The sequence below is a fragment of the Lissotriton helveticus genome, chromosome 8 (assembly GCF_964261635.1).
Source record: "Lissotriton helveticus chromosome 8, aLisHel1.1, whole genome shotgun sequence".
NCBI classification, from domain to species: domain Eukaryota; kingdom Metazoa; phylum Chordata; class Amphibia; order Caudata; family Salamandridae; genus Lissotriton; species Lissotriton helveticus.
The window spans coordinates 928,320,187-928,338,858 of NC_136069.1; the positions used below are offsets into that span (position 1 = coordinate 928,320,187).

General features: G+C 45.2%; 1 protein-coding gene across 1 annotated transcript in view; it reads left to right on the forward strand.

The window, feature by feature from the left end:
* LOC144771823 (G-protein coupled receptor 35-like) overlaps positions 1-14,921 on the forward strand; it is a 56,780-nt gene extending 41,859 nt beyond the window's left edge. Inside the window, exon 2 of the mRNA XM_078656091.1 lies at positions 13,269-14,921. Within this exon, the coding sequence (XP_078512217.1) occupies positions 13,269-14,272 (1,004 nt within the window). The 3' untranslated portion in view covers positions 14,273-14,921. The remainder of the gene's footprint in view (positions 1-13,268) is intronic.
* Positions 14,922-18,672: the final 3,751 nt, after the last annotated feature.

The following is an 18,672-nucleotide window of genomic DNA, read 5'->3' on the forward strand; positions in this document are numbered from 1 at the left end:
ACTGAAAATATCGATGGCGTCACCAGAAGACTCGTCTCAGCGTTTCGCTCTACCGAAAATTTCAAGGGTCCAACATCAGGGCGATAGCCAGGGCAGCAGTCCTTGTAGCCGTCGGGAAGCGGGGAACCTCGCAGCAAAGACCTTCGGACCACGTCGACATGCAGGGGTCGATGAGGTGGTGGGCCCTCCTCCGGAATTTCCACACGAAGCTCCTCACGATCTTCAGGCTGACTGGTGCCACTGGAATCGCCCCAAACGCTGGGCGCCAACTGAGGTACTGGGTTTTTAAGAACCGGTACAGAACCGGTAACCCAGCGGTGCCAGGGGATCAACACCCAGAGACCTCGGGTTCTCCTGAGTCAGACCTACAGAAACTCGGAGTCTTCTAGGTGAAGTCAAAGATTAGTTTATTGGCTGCAACCAAGGTAACAGGGTCCTAGAAGTATAATACGAGTATATTCTCAGGAGACTGCACACTTTCACGAAGTCAGGCTTCTCTTCTTATACGTAATTTTCAGCCTTGGGCAAAACATTCCTAGGATTCGTGGTATTTCATTTATAGTTACTGATTACAAAAGAAAAGCAGAGTCATGATGACATGTACATATTTCACGTCGTGCTGCCCATAACAAATCATCCGGCAAGGCCCAACATTTCATCAGATATCGCTGGACCCCTAATAAAAACGGTCACCTCCCCATCATAAAGTAAGTGAAGAAAAGGAGTGGAGAAAGATGTGAGCGAGATATGGCAGGTGTGCGCGCTGAAATGGTTTTATGGCTGGTTGAGCCTAGATGCTATCTTGCTCGGCCACTGGGAGGGAACTGACCTAACGAGTTCGGCCTGGGGCAATGGTTCTAACTTGTACTGGGGTCAGGAAGAAGTCGATTAAGGAGTATGTGTCCTTGTGGAATCAAATTCAACTGGATTAAGGCCTATGAAAAGGGCAACATGTAGCTAAGGGTTTTAGAATGTAAATGACGATTTCGAGGTGAAATCGTCACTCGAATACACCGAAAATACATGTACTTGATGTACTCGTCATTCTCGGTCTTTTGATACCAAATTCGTCCTATTTCGACGAAGTTTTTATTCTCGAGTCCAGTACTATTATATGAATCCAGATTTTTCAGAACCACATAACTCCCATGATGAGATAAGAAATCTGGGTTGGGGCAGGTGACCGAAACCGGATTATTCCCTGAGTACCGGGGGAGATATGATACAAAAGGGGGATCTGTGTGGGAACTCAATTGCGCCTAGTTTGAACACAAGAATGTCTCTAAATGAGGTGAACACCGGTGGGAAGACTGTGAATCTGAGGGCAAATTATGGGGCCTGTATGCATAGTATGGGGCGAGAGGAAGTATTTTCAGTAAATACTAGCAATTCCCAAGAATCTGTTAATAACTCTGTGGACGTTGGGTTAGTCCATGAAGGGAATACTGAAAGCCCAATTAATCTATCTCCCACATTAGTCCCCGAGGCCAGAGCCAGAACTGGCCCAACCCCGGGGAAACTCCTATCATGGAACATCGCGGGATTGTCTAGCCGGATACTGTCCCAAAACTGGATAGATTTTATCAAGGGGTTCGAAGTATGCCTATTTCAGGAAACATGGGCGTGTGACCCTATTTTTTTTACCAGGGTATCTAAAATTTTCAATCCCAGCAAGTAGAGGTGCAAGGGGCCGACCTATGGGAGGTTTAACAGTTTGGGTAAAACAGGGAATACAGGCTAAAATAAAAGTCCTGGACTTGGGTTCCAAGGACATCCAATTGTTAAGAATGACATCGGACAAGAGGGGTGCGGTAGATATCTATAATATTTATGCCAGGGGTACCAACACTGGGAGCTCACCGACCCTAGAGGCCTTGTATACTTTCCTTGAATCAAAGTCCCTGGGAAATCAAGTGGTGGTGGCTGGTGACCTAAATAGGACATTCGAACCGTTGGACAATACTGAGAACCCATTGGGACAGGAGGAGGATAATTTATGGGGTGTTCCACCCGTAAACTTGGTTCCAGTGAAACGGTGGACGAAGGACATATTGTTGTTAAATGCTATGTGTCTGGAATACGGGCTGAGGGCCTTAAATGGAAGAACTAGGGGCGACCGGGAAGGTGCCTGTACATTTGACAACGGCCATAGTAAAAGTAGAATAGACTACGTTATTTGTTGCCTCAATCTATGGCAGGGTGTATGTGATATGGAAGTTGAGGGTAGATTGGAAAGCGATCACAATCCCCTCTGTGTCACCCACAATTGGTGGACACCCATGACAGGTAGTTCCCAACATTGTGGTGGAGTGTTGCCCGACATAGCCAACGACACACGTAGACTTAAATGGGCAAGTGTGTTGGCGAATGTGGAGTCCATGGACTTTATAATCTCAGAGGTGGATTCTGCTATTGGCGCCATTGAGGTAGTAAGTCCTATAACTCCAGGGTCTAGGCTAATTGCAGATATACATAATGAGTTCTTCTCCCTTTTAAAACCTCATTTTACTAGACCTCTTAATATAAATAGGAAAGTTGTACCCAAACTAGCTAGGTGGTTTAACAAGCAGTGTAGGGTAGCCAGACTAGCATTGGGTAGAGCAATTAGAACTAGGGACAAGGTCGCGATCTCTGCTGCCAGGAAGCAATATAATGGTAGTGTTCGATTGGCCAAGAAAAAGTGGGATGAGGATCACTGGGAAGAACTGTTAGAGGCCTCGGGGGCCAAAGACTCCAGGTTTTTCTGGAATATTATAAAATGGGGTAGAGGTGGCACCCCTAACAAACCAGACAATAATGTCGACGAGGATGCCTGGGTGGAGTATTTTAAACCCCAGTATGCAGAGGCAAAGGAAGTCATGGTCGTGGAAGCAATTTCACCTGTATTTTGCACTGAAAGTCTGTTTACCCCGAAAGAAGCAGAACTTGTAATTAGTAGCTTGCAAGGGGGCAGGGCACCGGGTATAGATGGGATACCCTCCGATGTTTTTAAAAACGACAGAGTACGATGGGCCAGGTATGTGACCCTACTGGGAAATGCCATCTCAATGGGGGCTGCAATCCCAGAAACATGGAAGGGAGCAATTATTATACCCATCTTTAAGAAAGGAAATCGGTCACTCCCGGCGAATTACAGGCCAATAAGTTTGATTGCCACTGTCCAAAAAGTGAACGGGAAGATGGTGGTAAACAAACTGATGGACTGGGTCGAGGAGAATAATGCTTTGTCTCCCTACCAGGCAGGCTTCCGGCGGGCGACCAGCACGGTAGACCAGGTATTCCGTTTCACCATGTTGTGGTGGGGGACGGTTTTGCTTGGCGAGGGCAGCCTATATGTCGCGTTTGTCGACTTGCGGGCTGCCTTCGACCTGCTCCCAAGAAGTAAGCTTTGGTCAGTCTTGAGCAGAATGGGGGTACCATCCGAGCTGCTCACCTTGATCAGGAGGTTGCATGAGTGCAACTTCGCCAGGGTCCAGTGGGGGGTGAATGGGGAGTCCACTGCCAGCTTCCCTGTTGAGCGGGGAGTACGACAGGGGTGTGCAATGGCACCCTTGCTCTTCTCTCTATTTATTAATGGAATTGTGGATAGGATGTTGGATGCAAGTGTGGATGCTCCATCGTTAGCGGGCCTCAGGGTTCCGATCCTGATGTTCGCTGACGATACTTTAATTTTGTCCAAGACTCCGGCTGGTTTACAGCGTGCTCTCAACATATTTGATGGTTTCTGTCAGGAGCACGGCCTTGAAGTTAACGTTAACAAGACCAAGCTGATGGCTTTTACCCCAAGGTGTAGATCTCGCCCTAGGATTTTCCTAAACAACAGTGAGCTTGAGGTAGTTAGTGTTTTTATTATCTTGGGGTTGAGATATCAAGTAAGCCAGGTTGGTCTCAGCATATAGGCAAGGCGGTTCTGAGGCACCAGCAGATTTCGGGGGCACTACGGGTGGAGCACTCAAAATCCAAAACTAACCTGGTCTTACCCTGACGAAACATGGAGAAATGTTTAATTTCTCCTCGTTTTTGCTGTTTTCATGTGTGCTGCATTGTGCAGCACACATTAAAACAGCAAAAGACCAATGATTGTTTACTTACAGGAAGGTCCCCCTGCAGTAATCACTCTACGGAGTGTAATTTCTCATGCTGCTTGCCATTGGTCAACTTCTACATTGGTTTTATTTCCTGCCTTCTTATTGGCTGTTGCTCCCGATGCATCAGTTTCGCTTTTAGGCTAGGAGCAGCGGCCAACTACAGTTTTTCTACACTGTAGGTCTACATGTTTTGCTTTATGGACTACTTATTTTTTTATTTATTTATTATGTCGTCCGCTTCACTTGCAGCAATGCACATACACTTTGGGGTGCCAAGCTTCGGAGCATGGGCTCTCTGCAGCCCACGAGAGAAAGGGAAAATCCGCTGCACTTTATGTTCTTTTCTTTTGCAGGGCATGGTTCGCCTGTTTTTTTTTTTATATAACTTACAACTATTCAGCGTTGTGCCCATTACACAAGCACCGTGCTTTCAGCTTCAAAGCTCCACCTCCCTGTTGTGTGCCTTGCCTCCCATCACCAGAAACAGGCTGACTATTTAACTCTCCTTTCACCCTCACTACCGGGTTAAGCAGTTCATCATTGGTCGGGCTCAGCCTCCCCCGGGATCAACTCTGCAGCTCAAGAGCCACAATGATCAGCTGCTGAGCCATCCTCAGACCTGCCCCCCTCCCCCTCCTCCCCTGCAGCAGCTAATCAGCTGACCAAGAACTCCGGACTCCGTGCAGTAAGTATTGGATTGACTATGTTTCTTTTTTTATTGCTAACTAATTGCTGAATTAATATTACTATTCACTAAAGGATTCCACGTTTTGCTTCCCCTTTCTGCTTCATCATAAGCCCTCCCCCCTATCCTCTAAGCACAAATGTACCATTTCCCTCCTTTAGAGGGCTCTGCCTCCCCTGCAAAAATTAGTCTACAGGATACAGGAAAGGGGAGAACTGTGCTTACGCATACAGAGGAAGGACTAGCCTAATGTCTAAACCCTCTCATGTTACCGGGGTGTGGGAGCTGATGCACCTCTGTGCTGGGGCCCGTAACCTACTTAATGTCCACTTGTTACTGATTTTAAGCCTCACTTTGACTTTCTACGGCATGTGGAATGTTACCCTTCACTGTCATACTGTAACCGATTATTCACTTCATCAATAAGAAGCTTTTTATTTGTAAAAAGGCCGAAAGGGTTACTGTGCAAGCACCTCATGCACGTCCTTAGGGGTCCAGGCTTTCGTTCTTCAGTTCACAAAGGTTAGCAGCAAGTTACTGACCTTCAGTAAAGATATATCTGTAAGAAACAAAGATTAGTTATAGATTCCTTACCTTAGAATTACCCCCAACATTAGACTGGACCCTGAGAATTTTTTCGTCAGCAGTACCCCAGCACGTCAAAAGTTGTCGTTGGTTGGCTCCACGCTCGGGGTTGGTGTTGTGGTCACCAGAATGACATTGCGGTAGCTTCTTAGATGCCGCCCTCACGCGCTGACCTCAGTTCTTTTATACGACATTCCACGCCAGAAGAGCAGAGCCATGCAAGACACTGACCACTGGTGCACAAAACTAGGGCACTGAGAAGGATTCCCTGACCCTAGAAGTAATTTCACAGAACGGGGAGGACGGGTGGGACGGTAAGGAATCTGTAACTAATCTATGTCTCTTACAGATATATGGTATCTGAAGGTAAGTAACTTGTTAATCTGAAAGAGATGATTAGCTATAGATTCCTTACCTTACAATAGATACCTCATCAATACCAACCCCGGACCACACCAGAAATTCCTGGAGAACAGAATAGCCAAAGAAGCTGTCTCAAACAAAAATAGAGAGGGACCCCTTCGCCTCACCAAAGGAGTAGGGTACTCTATACAAGTTAAAAGATAAATTTGTCCTGTGGTACCGATACACTTGCTTCTACATGCATAGTTTGAACATAACCCATATCACTCAAGCCTTTCATTCAAAAGTCCATTATAGCCCCAAAAATAAACAAAAAAATCTTTCAAAGTAGAAATTGATGCAAGGTTTTTATTAAAAGAAATGCACAATAATTTCTCCAAATGTAATTCCTTTAAAAATATTAAAACTTAGATAAAATATGTATCTGTCCTAATGACAAAGAAGCCGTCTCTCTGGACTTGGCTGTCCAGGCACAGTAAGGTTTGGTGAATAAGTGCAGAGATGCCCACGTAGCTGCCTGACAGATGTCATTGAGGAGAACTCTGTGTCCCAAAGCAGTGGTAGACGCCATCGCCCTGGTGGAATGGGTGCACAGTCCCACTGGAGGCTCCTTCTTTGCCACATATTAGCAAAATTTAATGCACAAAATGACCCACCTAACATGGTCGGTTTGTGCACGACCCGACCTTTTTTGGCACCCACGTAGCCAACAAATAGCTGGTCATCCACCCATAATTGCTTGGTGCAATCCACATAAAAGTAACATGCATGTTTTGGATCCTCTCTTCCTCTTTAGAAGGATGTGGAGGCGGAAAGAAGGTGGGCAAAGTGATGGTTTGACCAATGTGGAAAGAAGTAACCACCTTGGGAAGAAAGGAAGGTCAGGTTATGAGGGAGACCTTGTCCGTCTAAACAGTCAGAAAAGGAGGCTTGGAAGAAAGTGCTTGGAGCTCACTCACCCTGCGAGCAGAAGTGATGGCAACCAGAAAGACCGTCTTTAAAGTAAGAAGTCTGAGAGAACAGTTATGAAGCGGCTCAAAAGGGAGGACACATAAGGTAGGTAAGAACCAGGTTCAAGTCCCACTGAGGCATTACGAAGGTAACAGGAGGAAAAAGATCAACAGTGCCCTTAAGTAAGCGATTTACAACAGAGGACATCAAAAGAGAAGGCTGATCAGGAAGCCTAAGAAAGGCTGAAATGGCTGAGAGATAACCCTTAAGAGTGCCAAGAGCAGAGCCCTGCTGAGCCAAAGAAAAGAGGAACATGAGAACCTCCGAAAGAGGGGCAGAAAGGTGGTCCACAGCCTATGCTGTGAACCATGTCACAAATTTGTTCCATCTGCAGGCATATACCGTCTTAGTGTAGGGACGTCTGGCTGCCAAGATAACATCACAGACTTCAGGAGGAAGGTCAAAGGCTGTCAACTGTTGCTGCTCAATCTCCACGCAAGGAGGTGGATGCTGGACAGGTCGGGTGGAGGACGGTCCCCTGCTTCTGCGCAGAAGATCCTCCTGTAGAGGCAGTCAGATAGGAGGATCGTGGCCATGTGTAACAGCTCGGGATACTAGACTCTTTGTGCCCAATCCGGAGCCACAAGGATGACTTGGGCCCGGTTGCGCTTGATCTTCTTCAGCACCCTGGCCAGAAGTGGTATAGGCGGAAAGGTGTATAGAAGACCGCAACTCCACTCGTGATGAAAAGCGTGGCTTATAGAGTGCCGCCTTGGAAATTCCAACATGCGGAATTGCAGACATTGCGTGTTCTCTTTGATGGGGAATAGATCTAACTAAGGCTATCCCCACTTCTAAATAGAGAGACATTGCGCCACCTCCGAGTGAAGACACCATTTGTGATCCATCATGCACCTGTGGCTGAGTTCGTCTGCCCTGGCATTCAGGGAACCTGCCAGGTGTTGAACCACCAGGGATATGTCCTGATGTTACAGCCATGTCTAGGGACGGAAAGCCTCTTGACGGGTACCGAGCCCACCCCGCCCTGTTTGTTGCAGTACCACATGGCGGTGGTGTTGTCTGTGAACAACTGCACTACTCTTCCCCAGACAGAGGGAAGGAATGTGTTTAGTGCAAGACAGATCGCCCAAAGCTCCAGAAGGTTGATGTGGAGCCCAGACTCCGCCGGAGACCAGAGGCCTCTGATCTCCGCCTCTCCCACGTGACCGCCCCATCCCAGATGATGCATCGTCATCACTGGGAACTCTGGTTGGGGAAGGAAGAGGAATATGCCGTTGACACAATCCTGGTGTGTTAGCCACCACTGCAATTTGTGTGCATTGCCCTCCAAGATCTGGACATAATCTGACAGGTTCCCCTGATGTTGAGCCCACTGGAGCTTCAAGTCCCACTGAAGAGCCCGCATCTGCCATCTGGCATGGCTTACCAGCAGGATGCAGGAGGCCATCAGGCCCAGTAGCCTGAGGGCCATGCTGTCCGAAACCCGGAATAGAGGCTGAAAGATTGGAATCATAGCCCGAATATCCAAGACTCGATGTTCGTGGGGATAGACCCGAAACTGCGTAGAACCCAGAACTGCTCCGATGAAGAGGAGCTTCTGAGAGGCAATCAGGTGCGACTTCGGAACATTGATTGAGAACCCCAGCGAATGCAGAAAGTCGGCTGTAGTCTGGAGGTGAGAGACGATAGCCTGGGGGCGAGCCCACCTTCAACAGCCAGTCATCGAGATAAGGGAAGACTGGACCCCCTGATCTGTGCAGATGAGCTGCGACCACCGCCATCACTTCTGTGAACACCCGTGGGGTGCTGGTAAGGCCGAAGTGGGGGCACGGAAAACTGAAAATGCTTGTGGCCCTCCGTGAGCCATAGGTAACACCTGTGGGCCGGCAGAGTGGGGATGTGAAAATAGGCGTCCTTCAAGCCTAACGTTACCATCCAGTCTCCTGGGTTGAGGGCAGACAGGACCTGGGCAAGCATCAACATTTTGAACTTCTCCTTCCGGAGGAAGCGGTTGACGTTCCTGAGATCCAAGATAGGAGGCAGGCCTTAGTCCTTCTTGGGCACCAGAAAGTAGTGAGAGTAGCAACCAAGACCTACTTCTGGGCTTCCTTGGCTAAGAGAGCCATAACTTCTGTTGGAGAAGGGCCCGATGATCCCACGACATGCGATGGTACTGAGGTGGCATGGATGGAGTGATAGTCCGAAGGGTCTACTCCCTCCCCTTCGAGACTATTTGCAAAACCCACCTGTCTGACGTGATGGTGCGCCAGTGGGAAGGTGATGGCGAATCATGCCCCCTACTGGTGATTGGTGGCCCTGAAAGGTCAGACTAGGAGGGTTTTGGGGCCTGCTGCAGAAGGGGTTGTAGTGGACTGGCCTGCCTGCTGGCAACCGGAACCCCAGCGGTGGTTCCTCTTTCACGCAGGGGCAGGTGGGATGTGCCGGGCACTCCTTCGGTGGCCACGAAAGGGGCAAAAAAGAAGACTGACCAGGGCCTGGTGTTGGAGAGGCCAAGGGACTTGGCCATAGCCTGAGAGTCTTTAAAGCACTCTAGAGTGTTGTCTGCCTTGTCGCCGAACAGGCGATGGCCATCAAAAGGCATGTCTATAAGAGTGGATTGGACATCCCCTGAAAAACCAGTCGACCTCAGCCAGGTGTAGCGTCGAAGGGCTACTGACATGGAAATTGTCCTGCCTAGCGAGTCGGCTGTATCCAGTCCGGCGGTATCCAGTTCACAGCGATTGTAAACTTTTCTGCGTCTCTCCCCTCGGCAACTGAACGGGAGAGTACAGCCAGGGCCTCCTCCTGGTACTGGGGCAGCACTTGCACCACTGTATCCCACACGGAGTGGGTTTAATGGCCCAACAGGCATGCAGTGTTTTCTTCCACCAGCTTGGGACTACAGTCGGTAGACATCTTCTTCCCAAGATGATCCAGCTTTTTGGATTCCCTATCAGGTGGTGCGTTAGGGAATTGACCTTTGGATGTGGAGGCTTGGACCACCAAGCTCTCAGGGGTGGGGTATTGGGAAAGAAAAATGGGGTTTCATGGCCGGGCGGTGGCGTCGGGCAATCATCCTATCCACAGGAGCACCTGTGTTGGGCATGGATAATTTGCCCAAAAGGATGTCAGTGAGGGTTTCATTAAACGGTAGCATGGGCTCCGAAGAGCTCGCTGCCAGTTGAAGCACGTCTGTTAGGAGGTTAGTCTTGACTGCCACCGTAGGTAGCTTGAGGTTGAGAGCCTCGGCCGACCTACGCAAAACCACGGCGTAAGACGCTCTCTCCTCCGTAGCCACAGTAGAAGGAGACAACATGCAAAGGTCTGGTGAGCTATACAGACCACTGGCTTCCTCCAGTTCCTCTCTCCAGATTGTATCTGTAGATTGTATTTCTGACAGCTGCTTCCACTGCCATAACGGTTTCTCTGATCTAAGCACCAGGATACCTGTAGGGTGACAGTCATGCGCTAAATAAGTACCTTCTTTTATTTCATTTCCTTTCATTTTTCCAGTCTGCCTCAAAACCTAGCTGGTCAGTCAAAGGGTCTCCCGACCCCTCCCAGTCCTCCTCACCCTCCTCTGGCTGCCAATCTGGTCTCAAAGAGCCAGGTTTGAACAGGGGCACAAAAGTAACCGTTGGCGCTAGATCCAGCGTGGGCTGATGCCAATCCGGCTCCGTGTCTACATCGGGGTAGAGGCTAGGGTTGACGCCGGCCTGGGACACAACCAGAGTCGGCTGCAGACGTGGTGCTGTGGAATCGGCGCCAGGGGAGGTGTAATCAGGTCAACTGGTGCAGATCCGGATTCAGGTCTGGATCCAAGGGGGCCCTGCGGTGCCGGGACCGGAGCTGCCGGCGTCGAAGGCCCAGGGACCCCAGCTGAGTCTGCGGGGCCCGAAGGTGCACCGGTGGAGTCGGCCTGCCCAAAGATGGCATGCATCACTTTGTAAAAGGTGCGAAGCTGGGCAGGGGTTGCTCTGGGTCCCAGGAAAGGGAGGGAACTCAGAGTCGACACTTGGAGCTCCGCACGCAGAGCCACGGGAGGGGCACCACCAACGTCCCTCTTCACAGTGGCTGACTGAGAGAAGTCGCAGAGGGACAGTGCTTTTTCGACTTCTTCTTTTGCTTTGACTTTCCTGAGGAGTGCAAAGACTTTCAAGAAGACTGGTGGTGGTGGCTCTGAGACCGGTCCCTCGACCTCCCACTCAACCGGGACCTCGAACGGTGCGGAGCCGAATGCTGGGCCTCGAGAAGGTTTCGGGACCACTCCTTCAAAGACTTCGGATTCATGGTCCGGCAGTCGGAGCACGACTTAGGGTTGTGGTCGCGCTCCAGGCAAGAAAAAGGCAAATGTGGTGCGGATCCGTCACCAACATCAGCCGGCTGCAGGAACTGCAGGCCTTGAAATGGGAATCCTGACGTGCACCAGGAGTCGAAGACTCAATCAATGTCGACAAAAGTCAGCAAAAAGTCAGTCAAAAATTGACTGATCTGTGCTAGCTGGCGCGGAAAAAAAAGAACTGATGTCAGCGCGCAAAGGCGGTGTCTAAGTATCTACCACGACGTCAGCCCGGCGACCATGACACCAACGACGAACGAGAAGCCAACCAAAGCCAGCTTTCATCGCACAGGGGTTCTGCTGACAAAAAAAATCTCCGGATCCAGTCTGACACCTGGGGGTAATTCTAAGGTAAGGAATCCATAACTAATTGTCTTTCAGATTGGTAAATCCATAAGTTGTAGTGTCTCACCTTCGGCACAGCTGTTCACCTAGCCTTTGACACTCAAGCAAACAAAGGAAATAACTTGCTTATTCTGTTGCAGTGTCAGTCCTCTGCTTCAGACGAAAGGTTACTAACAAGTGTACTATTTATTTAATGAGGAAGCTGGAGGGAAGAACTATAAGAGTGTGGGGGAGGTAACAGGGTAAACATATCCATTTGCTTTGTGGCAAATTTATAATTTTACTTGTGTTACTTTATCCATGTTGTAGTCCTCAAAAGAGGCTCGAGCTCGTAAGCCAATGGGCCAATAATTTTTATTACTGACTGCACAATGTAAATGACATAATTTGCAATCGCTCTACATGCCAGTTTACAAACCACACTATTTCCACAGTCTGTGTTCAGTGCCTCTTAAGTAAAAACTTCCACTCACACTCGCTGGGATAATATCTCTTTCAGTCAGTTCGGGTTCAGCACGCCATGCACATGCACATGACACACCAGCATTCACACGACACCACAGGGCACAGATTGCCTGTGTACACCAGATTATTTCTACGGTCAAGCCACAGTTGGCCCTTTCAGTCGGATACAGAAAATAGTACACACTGGATTCACAGTGCATTAACTACATTTTATATTCACAATGTGACGAAAACATTAGATAACGCAAACAACAAGGACTTTGCAACTTAATGTTTGCTCATGATATTAATGAGGGTACACAAGGGGCTCGTTTCCCTTTTCATTCCATCCTGCTGCATGAAAATGTACTTCCTTTTGTTTCTTTGGGATACCCTGACTGGAATAAGTTGTAGTTAAACACAACGCAACAGGAGCATCAAACCCAGTCTCCACAACCAACAGCCCATCAATGGAAGCAAAGCAATCCACTGCAGTGTTACTTTACACATTGCAAAGAGATGATAAATGAATTTCTGGCAGGAATACACATTTTACTTTGGGTGCAAAGCTCCCTAAATACAAGTGCCAGTTGAGTGAATAAGATAATTCTTAACTAGACTTTCCATTCATGGCACCTACATACGTGTACCTCTAATCGCATTACTGGGACCTGACATGCATTATCCCCGACCCTTTACAACAACTCCTTCCCCTTTTTTCATTTGTGGCATTTATTTTCTACCTCTCCTCTCTCGTAACCTATTTCCAATGTTCTGGTTCTCCCACACTGCGAGGTCATACAAATGGCAATAGTGTTTTGCAAATATAATCACTCCACTGCAAACAGAAAACAAAAAGTAAAAAACATTGTCATTTACAATGGCAGTGGCTCTAACTTTCACAAATGCGAGACCCATTGCATTGCAAATTCTTGTTTTAAAATGCTATTTTGCAACTTCTATGCATGCTCCGTTAAGCAGCACACATAGAAGTTACAACATGGCATTTAAAGATTGTTGATGTGCAGGAAGGGGGGCCCTCCTGCACGTAAACAATCTTCCCCTGCACGCAGACACCCTTGCACTATGTTGCAAGGGTGCCTGTGTTGGCGCTAGGCTGCTAAGTGTAGCACAAGCGCAGGGGGAAAGGCAGGGCTGCACCACATTCTTGTAAATATACTGCAGTCCTGCGTTTCTGAAGTGACGGAGTGAGGCTTTAAGCCAGGAAGGCTAACGCCTCACTCCGCCACTTCCCTTGTACATATACCTCAAATGCAAAAAGCTTGCACTAAAATCAACCTTTGGCTGTCTTGAAGAAGTCACAGTCAGTGCTGGAAATGAGTAATTGGCTGAAATATTTAGTGATTATCATTTTTACCAAGTGTGGTATAGTCTGTAAACAATAAAACCGTGTATTTACTTTATTTCTTATCTTTCTGTTTTGCAGTGCTTCAAATGGCGACTATTTCAAGAACGAACTGTACCAACCTGGAATTGGAGCCATCAGTGAGACTATTTCAACTGATTATTTTCATCCCAACGCTGATCTTTGGATTGGCCTTCAATGGACTGGCCTTGTGGGTCTTTTTTTTCAGGCTTAAGAAATGGACTGAGACCAGGGTGTACATGATCAACCTCATCATTTCTGACTGCAGCCTGCTCTTTACCTTTCCCTTCCGTTTGTACGCCTACAACATTCCTTGGAACTTAGGAAAAGAGATGTGTGGCATCTTAACGTTTATCTATTTTTTGAACGTATACATGAGCATTCTGATCATTACCGCGGTAGCTGTTGATCGTTATGTAGCAATTAAGCACCCTTTGAAAGCAAAGGTTTTAAGGTCTCCAGTCAAGGCAGCAATAGTGTGCATTTTTTTATGGATTATCGTAATTTCTCTTCACACTTATTTACTAGTGCACGATGCTCAACGAAACTCAACACAAGAAAGTGTTTATTGCTTTCAACAAAGCGTTGATCGTCCTATGAAGCGAATTATCTATTCCTCTGTTTTTGGGTTTTTCCTGCCCTTCTTAATACTGAGCTTTTGCTCCATTCAAGTAATGAGAATTCTCAAGAGGAAGATATCCGAGAGTGAAGATTGTGAGAGATCTGTTCGGAAAGCCATCCAAATAGTGGCTGCCAATCTGTCTGTTTTTATCATCTGTTTTCTGCCAGACAATGTAGGGAAAATGATCAGGTTTGGCCTATGGTTCTCCTGGACGTCCTGCGCCATCAATCAACGAGTCCACACATACATACACATTGCTACTTGCCTGTCCCACTTGAACTGCTGCTTGGATGCCATTTGCTATTACTTTGTGGCTAAAGAATTTTGGAAAGCTTCACATCTTCCTTTCACCTCAAAATATCTGCAAAAGGCAAGAAATCCAACACAAGAAACAGACCCAAAACAAGAAATAAATCCGACACAAGAATTGAGTCCAACATAAGAAAGATATCTGTGATTGATATCTGCCACCTTCGCATCTGGGGTTCACCTTAAAATCTCTGCAATGATATCTGCCACCTTGGCATCTGGTGTTCTACTTAGAATCTCTGCAATGGCCAAGAAATCCAAAACAGAAAAAGACCCAACAAAAGAAACAAATCCAACACAAGAAATAAGTCGGCAGTGTCCACCCTTTCAGGGAAAAAATGTAAAAGACAGAGAGAAAAAAAAATAGCGACAATTTTTTTCGATGTTTTTTATTATGTATTCTCGAGACAGGACCCAAAGGCACTGATCAGTTTCACAATCAATCTGTCATGTGTAGAAAGAAAATATGGTTCATTTTCTGGTTGGTTGCTAAAAATAGTATTGAAACGTGCTTTTTGATTTGTTTTAAAATCGATGGACTTTTTAAAAACACATGTTCTTGGCTGTATAGCACTTAACAACATAATTTTTTTTTTGTGTTACAATTTTTTATTGACATTTTGAGCAAATTACATCATAAGTACAATAAAGTTATTAATAACTTACAATTTGACTATGAATAAATATACGAAATATATGGGGAAAAAAAAAGGAGAAAGAAAAAAAAAGGCATATATGACAATTACTAAGCACCAACAAATAACACAACTATAAAGATACATAGCAAGGTATACAGTTGAATAAATATGGTGTGAGAAACGTTAAATATTTAAATAATGCAAGCAACATATATAAGAATTATAAAAGTCTTAAAGAATGAATCCTATGTTAACTCATTAGATATATAAATCGAGTATATAAATTAAGCATTATATATAACTACAAATATAGAAAATAGTACCATAATAAATCTCCTCAGTCCTTGGAGTAATTCATCTGGAAAGTCGAAAATTGTAAAATATATCAAGAAAAATGTATTGAATAGAATATAGAAAAATAGTTGATATAAGAACTAACAAAGCGTATCAATAGAAGTTATATGAAGAGAAACGAGAAATGAGATGTTAATAAAATATATTATGAATAAAAGAGAATTAGAAAAGATAAAATAATAAAATAATAATACAACACAACTACAAGTTAATATAATAATAGGAAAGCATGAAAATCAGGGGTGAAAGGAGGGAAGTAAAAGAGAAAGAGGGGTATATTGTCAAATATCAGATCAAGGGGTATTGGTATCCACTCCTGGAATGTTATCATCAATATCCATGCCACTATTCAGGTTCAGGAAAGGTGACCAAACACGAAGAAATACGTCAGTTTGATTTTGAAGATTATAAATTATTCTCTCATGAGAAGCTGTTTGGAACATAGTTGTCAACCATTCCTCTTGCGAAGGAGGAGATGGAGATTTCCAATGGCGTAAAATACATATTTTTGCTGTGGCCATTGCTGTGTGAAAAAGACGACATTGAGGTTTGTTGAGTTTTGGAGATAACTGAAGGTCATGAAGAATAATAACAGCAGGAGTGAAAGGAAGGTGTAAAGGCATTGTAGAAGATAAGATTTTTCCCACATATGCCCAGAAAGGTTGAATCAACGGACAATCACATATAATGTGTGCTGAGTCACAGTTAGTGTTATCACACCTCCAGCAATTGGCATGGGAAATTAAACCAGCTTTCTTTAATCTTGCAGGAGACCAATGCCAGTCATGAAGAATCTTAAATAGGCAAAATTTAAGTCGAGCTTCACGGGTTCCTTTATCTAGATTCTCCATTATTATCTCCCATGCATCAGTTGTGTAAGAAATTGAAAGTCGTGACTGCCATTTAAATTGTAGTGTCTGTGTTAGAGGTTGAGAAAAAAGATGTGATGTAAAAACTCTGTATAAACCAGATATCACTCCTTTATGCTTACCCCAAGTATTTAGGTAGGTTACTATCTGTGAATTTAACAGCACCGGTGAATGTGAACCTAATTGTTTTTCCAAACATTGCTTGAGCTGATTATATTGTAGGGATTGATGCGATGGAAGACCGAATTCTTCTTGTATTTGTGTGAATGTTTTAAAGTCACTATTATAAAAAATTTGATCTAATGTTTGAATACCTGCTGCTTCCCATACTGGCCATGATAATACCTTCTTATTAATACGAATACCGGAATTATTCCATATGGGTGCCTTTTCATGAATATGGGAGTTTAAAGCCAATAAACGGTGTGCTCTTTGCCACGATTTGGACATAGCCGATAAGATTGGGTTTGTGGGTTTTTGACGTGCAATTTTAGTGCCATAAAGTGCAGAAATATCAGAACCAGAAGAAAGAAGATGGCGTTCTAAATGGACCCATTGCGGAACATCAGAGACTCCCGGTAACATATATGATAATTGAGAAATCTGCAATGCTAGGTTATAATGTTCAATGGATGGAAGACTCATACCTCCAGAAGAATGGTGAGCCTTTAATTTCGTCACAGCCAAACGAGGTTTCATTGAGCCCCAAATAAAAGTTTTTATTTTGGAATCTGTGAGTCTCAAAGTAGACAAGGGAATATGAAGAGGGAGCATACCTAAGGTATATAGAAAACGAGGAAGTGTAACCATTTTAACAGCTTGGACTCTACCCCACATGGAAAGATTCAAAATTTTACACTTGTCAAAGTCACGCTGCATTTGAACAATTAGTGGGTTTAGGTTATCTGTAATCATACCTTCCATACCCTTATTCACTAAAATACCCAAATATTTAAGACGTGAGGGTTGCCAATGAAAGGGGAAGTTGTGTATAGCCGCTTTAGTGGTTCCATCAGAAATAGGTAAAGCTTCACTCTTATCCCAATTTATTTTATAACCCGAGAATGAAGAAAAAGTGTCTATAATTTGAAGCAAAGATGGCAATGAGTTAGGGAGGTCTGTTAAGGTGAGTAAAATGTCATCTGCGTATAGATAAAGTTTTGATTCACTTATAGGGAGGGATATGCCTGTAACTGCTTCTGATTGACGAATCGTGGCTGCTAAAGGCTCCATTGCTAAAAGAAAAAGAAGTGGGGATAGAGGACATCCCTGACGTGTTCCTCTTCGGATCGGAAATGATTCTGATATGAAACCTCCACAGTTAACTTGTGCGGAAGGATTATCATATAATAGTCGTACTTTCTGAATAAACTGGTTTCCAAGTCCGAAACGCTCGAGCACTTTAAAAAGATAGTCCCATTCTATGCGGTCGAATGCCTTTTCAGCATCTAGTGATAAAGCTAATGCGTCTTGAGGGAGATTTTTAGCATAACATAGGGTATGTGCCAATGTACGTAAGTGATTCCTGGAGGAACGTCCTGGAACGAATCCTACTTGAGTTGAGTGAATTAAGGAAGGTAATACCTTTTTAAGACGAGAAGCCAAAATGCTAGCAAATATTTTAATATCACAATTCAGGAGTGAAATGGGACGGTAACTGGTACAAAGCAAAGGGTCCTTTCCAGGTTTAGGGAGTACTGCAATTATTGCCTTGTTAGAAAGAGGATTTAAGGAAGTATCTCGCTCTGCTTCTTGAAAAGCAGCATAAAGGGAATCAATTATATTATGTCCAGCCCAACGATAGAATTCAGCCGGAAACCCATCTTCCCCAGGAGCTTTATGGTATGGCAATTTTGATATCGCTTGCGCAATTTCTTCCCTGCTAATTTCTCCCTCAAGAAAAGCCCTTCCATCATTGGAAAGGTATGGAAGATCTACTTTTGAAAGAAAGTCGTTTAGTCTATCAGTGTTTACTTGTGTGTCTGGTGTGTAGAGGGACGAATAAAAGGAAGCAAACTCATTCACTATGTCCTGTGGTCTTGTAAGAATTGGACCGTGAGATGATTTAATAGCTGGGATAGCCATGGCTGCTTCTATTTGCCTTAGTTGTGCCGCTAATAATCTACCAGCCTTTTCACCTTGTTCATAATGTCTTGTTTTCATTTTTTTAAGGGCAAATTCCGCCTTAGATGTGTAAAGCTCATTTAGCACCATTCGAGCTTGCTCTAGAGATTTACGATTGTGCAGTGTTGGTGCTATGGTATAGTGACGGGTATAAGACTGAATGTTCAGTTCTAATTCTTGTTGACGTGCAGCATTTCGTTTGTTGGCTAATGCTGCCTCGCGCATCAATTGACCTCTGATAGTAGCTTTAGCCGCAGCCCATAGCACTTTACTTGAGGTTACCGAGCCCTGATTCATAGAAATATAATCTTGAAAAAATGTTTGTAATTGGTGTTTACCCTCTGGAGACTTGTGTCGTTGTATGTTCATGCGCCAGGGTTTACGCCCTGGTCTGGGCATGCCTACTTCAATGGCTAAAAGGACCGGGGAATGGTCAGATAATGCTGCTTCCAAAATACAAGGGGGTATATTATCAAGGGGTTTTATCTCCGCTTTTTTGGCTTTAAAAGCCAAGAAAGCGGAGATAAAATTATCTCCCTATTACCAAG